General features: G+C 33.4%; 1 protein-coding gene across 1 annotated transcript; it reads left to right on the forward strand.

Annotated features, from left to right (window-relative positions):
• Nucleotides 1-3523: 3523 nt before the first annotated feature.
• On the forward strand, nt 3524-5272 carry LOC126722021 (cytochrome P450 94C1). The gene has a single exon (XM_050425160.1). The coding sequence runs from the start codon at nt 3587-3589 to the stop codon at nt 5105-5107; it is 1521 nt and encodes a 506-aa protein (XP_050281117.1). The 5' UTR covers nt 3524-3586; the 3' UTR covers nt 5108-5272.
• Nucleotides 5273-5493: the final 221 nt, after the last annotated feature.

A 5493-nucleotide genomic window follows, 5' to 3' on the forward strand; every position in this document is an offset into this window, starting at 1 on the left:
GAATACTGGAGTATTATGACTATCTATACACAAAAAAAAAAAAAAAAAAAAACAAAATCAGCATAAATCACTATAACTCTATTGAAGCCTCAAAAATATAAAGAGAAATTAAAGGGGTTGAATTTGATATTTACGTTTGGAGAGAGAGAGTTTGCAGAAACTGTGACTTTATATTTCTTAACTTGAGAGAGGGGTAAGGTTGCTAGGGTTTTGAGGTGTTATAATGTTTTTATTTTTATTTTTTATTTTTTAAATATTGTGCTGACGTGGAAAATTGTGGTGTCAGCAGAGGCTTCGGTTTTATATATATATATAGATTTGGGATTATAAATTTGGGTCACGTTAAAGAGTGGCTAAGGAGTAAGGACACAAATTAAATATATCCAAAAAAAAGAGAGACACAAATTAAATAATAGTAAATATTTAATTATGATGAAATGTAATACACTTAAAAAAGCACACATTTGTAAATTCTAATTTATTAATTTGGGTACACAAATTTATTATAGTTATTTAAATATGGAGGATACATTTTCCTCCTATTTTTTTTTTCCTTTTAGATTATGGAATTTGGAAAATGCACCCTGATAGGATTCCACTTATGGTATTTACTCTTAATTATTGCTCTTTATTATTAATTATTTAATATATCAATTAAAATTTTGTGTAAACAAGAATCAAACATTATATATTATCTAACGATAAAAAAGCTTTATTAGTTGAATTGACAAAAACTCATCCAGAAGTCTAATGTTTGCTCAAGAGTACTCATCCACCTTAAGGCTTTATCCTAGATGCCGAGAGGTTTTATTATTATTATTATTATTATTATTATTATTATTATTATTGTTATATATATAAGACATAAATTCTACTTTAGCCTAATTTAAGTGTATATGTGTGTGTGAAGCCCTTCTGGAGATTTGAACTCCAGCCCTTACCCCCCACACTCTTTACAAGTACTTATACTAGTGGAGTGACTATCACACTAAGAATATGCGGTGGTAGATACCGAGAGTTAGAAACAATGCTTCATGTCATAAGAGTTAAGAGGCAGTTATTAGGCTCAACTTGTTTGAGTTGCGCTAAACGTTCATTTCCATTCAGATTTCTTCCAAGTGTACTGTTCATATACAAATGGATTTACAAAAACTCAACATCCATTAGAACCACTACGCCATCCTTGATACCTAATTTGAATAGCTCATATTGCCTACATTTTTAGGCAGGAACAAAAAACTAAATAGCCTTTCAAATAAACAAACTTGTAAAAGAAAATTTCTTCTTAGCCTACCCTAGTCCCCAGCTCCAGCTCTAGCTCTAGCTCTTTACAAAGGAATGATCACCATGAGTTTTGGGTTAAATGGATACCCTTGGGGCATTTTTTGTGGAACAAAATTCTAAGGTTGCGTTTGGAAACTTGGATTTGAATTTTGAGTTAGATTTTAAATTAACATATTTGAAACACCTTAATTTCAAATACATTGATTTTAATTAGGTGTTATTTCAAATTCAAAGTACTTAAATTTTAATCACTAAAATCCAAATTTAAATGCTCAAATCATGCCATCAAAACACATCATAAGAGAGCTCCTAGTAACCTAGGACTAGTCGGAGCAAGGTCTCCTTAAAAACATGGTAGATTTAAGGTTTCTTTGAAATCTTAGGAATCACTGCAACCAACCAATTAGAATTTTGGGCAATCTAATATGGCCTTCAAATGTATTGGAAAATTATGGAATATAAATTTGTACTAAGATCCAATACATGAATACTCACACTCCGCCTTTAAGTATAAAGTTTAATTTATAACATATATATAAAACTAGAAGATTGGAAACCTTTTATGATTGATAAGATTTAAAATATAATTTTCCCTATTGAATATTTAATATTTCCACGTAAAATTTTTAATGCCCGTATTAATTTTTTTGTTATTATTTAATGTATATTTTTGATTGGTTTTAAATTATATAAGGATTCCTTTTAAAATCTTTCGTATACCCCACTTTAAAATTGTCATATCATACATTTTTTTAAATGGTAGAATAAATAATTTCTTATTGTACACAACCATAATAAATACACATTAATAGCATTCATAATTATCAAATTTCATATTTTAAAAAATAACATAATAGAACATATAATTTTATTGAACTTTTTCATGCGTTGTAAAAGAAAATCATTCAATTACCTAAGCGTAATGCTCTATTCTATCACATAAATTATAGATCTTATACCATAAATTTAGATTTAGATTTTTTTTTCTTTTATGAGAATCATATAAATGATATATTTTAACTCATAAATTTAATTAATAATATTATTATTGCATGAGAAGAAGAGAAAACATTGAGTTATTCATGGGACCACACACTTTGCAACAATTTGCATAAGTCTCAACTTGTGATTTAATTACACCACTTATACATTAGGGGTCCACCACTAGTAATTAATAAAATGTAATCTAATAACCACTTATCACATGTGTTTAAATAGTGATAATTAAAGTATGTGACTATGAGCATTCACATTAAAGGTACTAATAAATTTTAGTTTTTCAACAACTCATAAAACTAATTTATTTAATTTAACACCTCATTTTACAATACACTCAATATCAAATACTCTATTATTTTACAATTTCATTTCAATATTATTTATTTATCATTTCTTTTATCACTCAAGTCTCTCCCTCTATAACTTTTATTTAAATAACGTTTTTTGTGTTTACTATCTAGCTATAGTAAATTGCGAAATATAACAATTTATTGTAGCTAGGTGTTAAAAAAAATTGACTTTTATTAATCAAAAAAAAAAAAGAAAAAAAATTGACTTTTAAAACTTGGCAATTTATTGTAGCTAGGGGCCAAAAAATTTAACTTTCAGTATTTTTGATGTAGTGAATTTTTTAGTATTTTTATTGCTAAAGTAGTATTTTAACACTTGAGCTATTTTAACGCATTTAACGTGAACTTTATGCTAGTTGTAGAAATTATCGACATAATTTTATATAAGAAAAAAGTTGCAGGACACTTCTACACGTCCTTTGTCACGTCTCTAAATTGGGTTGTAAAATGATTCTTTGATTTTTGCTACCAATAGGAGCTGTCGACATCATTTTATAAAAAAAGAAAGAAAAAAAAAAAGTGGGGGGAAAATGAAAAGGTAATAGCTTGCGAGGAGCCGACAACTCGGATAAACAAGAAAAACTTGTCTTTCCCAATTACAGTTGGGTTGGTTCAAACTCAACTAGTCACACTCACGCTGTTACAACTAGCAGAGACTTAATAAATAGAGAAAATAAATATAATAATATAAAAAGCACGTGGGTGATAAAACCGTGCCAATCAATAAGCACTGGCGTCCTATGCGCGGTGCGGTGAAGACCCAAATTGTTATTGTGATTTTGCGCACGCGTTACTCATGCACATTTTCATGTGTCAACTTCAACAAACAGCTATAGCCTTATTGTCTGTAAAATTTATGACTCTGCCTCCATTATAAAACTGTGAGCCACTTTTGATCACTTTCAATCCAAACTTAGCTCTCTTTTCTAGCAACTTTCCTCTCCCAAAAAAATATGGGTTTTGATTCATTGTCTGTGCAATCCATGTCCAGTACTTTTTGCATTTTGTTCTTCTCTTTCACCTTCCTTTTCTCTTTGTTTTCTTTGTTGCTCTTCATCTCGAGGCTTAAGCCGTGGTGTAACTGCGAGGTTTGTCGAAGTTACTTGTCGTTGAGTTGGGCTAAAGAGTTTGGCAATCTGTGTGATTGGTACACACATCTTCTCCGGAAATCGCCGACTGGGACTATTCACGTTCATGTCCTCGGCAACACTATCACGGCCAACCCAGAAAACGTTGAGCACATTCTCAAAACCAGGTTTGACAATTACCCTAAAGGCAAACCGTTCTCGGTTATTCTTGGTGACCTTTTGGGTCGCGGAATTTTCAATGTGGATGGAGATTCTTGGAAGTTACAGCGCAAAATGGCGAGTCTTGAACTCGGAAGCGTCTCTGTTCGATCCTATGCGTTCGAGATTGTCACTTCCGAGATCCAATCCAGACTCATTCCACTCTTGTCATCGTTTGCTGCTGCTGGTCAAGAAGACAAAGTCTTGGACTTGCAAGACGTGTTTCGCCGCTTCTCTTTCGACAATATTTGTAAGTTTTCCTTTGGATTAGACCCAGGTTGTCTTCAATTATCGTTTCCTATATCGAATTTCGCAGCAGCATTCGACCTCGCGTCGAAATTGTCAGCGGAGCGAGCCATGTCTGCCTCACCAATAATCTGGAAGTTCAAAAGGTTTCTCAATTTGGGCTCAGAGAAGAAGCTCAAAGAAGCCATCAAAACGATCAACACCTTCGCTACAGAGATGATAAATCAACGCCGGGAAATGGGGTTTTCGAATCACAAAGACTTGCTATCAAGATTCATGGCCTCCATCGACGACGATAACTATCTCCGCGACATTGTCATTAGCTTCTTATTAGCTGGGCGTGACACAGTGGCTTCGGCATTAACGAGTTTCTTCTATTTATTATCACAGCACCCACATGTTGAGGCAGCGATTCGGAACGAGTTGGAGCGAGTCATTGGGTCATCGAGTCCTCATCAGAAACAAGTTGTGAGCTTAGAGCAAATGCGTGAAATGCATTACCTAAACGGTGCTATATATGAAAGCATGAGGCTGTACCCACCAATTCAATTTGACTCCAAGTTTTGCCAAGAGGATGATATATTACCCGATGGTACTTTTGTACAAAAGGGCACAAGGGTTACGTACCATCCTTATGCAATGGGTCGGATGGAGCGGGTTTGGGGTCCGGATTGTCTCCAATTCAAACCCGAAAGGTGGCTACACAATGGGGTTTTCCGACCCGAAAGCCCGTATAAGTACCCAGTTTTTCAGGCTGGGCTTAGGGTTTGTTTGGGCAAGGAAATGGCTCTTGTGGAGATGAGAAGTGTGGTGGTTTCTCTAGTTCAACAATTTGATATTCGGGTTGCGGATCCAAATCAGGCTCCGAGGTTCGCTCCGGGTCTCACTGCCACTGTTAGAGGCGGCCTACCAGTTCTAGTTCAACATAGGGGGACTCATTAATTAAGGACTTGGCCTTAAAATCACACTGTAAAGGACTTGCATGTATGTTTTTTCTTTTTTAGGCTAGCCAGGAGGCAGTAAACAAATGCTATGAAGTTCTGTAAGGACTTGAATCAATGTATGTATGTAGATTTTGCTAAATTATCCATTGATTAGTTCAATGTTTTTCTTCTGCCTCAGCTATTTGACTTAAAATTACTTCTTTCGAGGAAAATTCTACTAATTTGTCTGAGGTTTGGTAAAATTTCACTATATAATTCCCTTTGTTTTGAATTTGATATTAACGTCCCTTAAATTGGAAAATAGAGTAATTTTAGATAATAATCTATTTAAATCTTTTGCTAATGTAAAAACATTTTAGATAAAATGTGTACAATGCTGCATGT

Source organism: Quercus robur, chromosome 1, assembly GCF_932294415.1.
Source record: "Quercus robur chromosome 1, dhQueRobu3.1, whole genome shotgun sequence".
NCBI lineage: Eukaryota > Viridiplantae > Streptophyta > Magnoliopsida > Fagales > Fagaceae > Quercus > Quercus robur.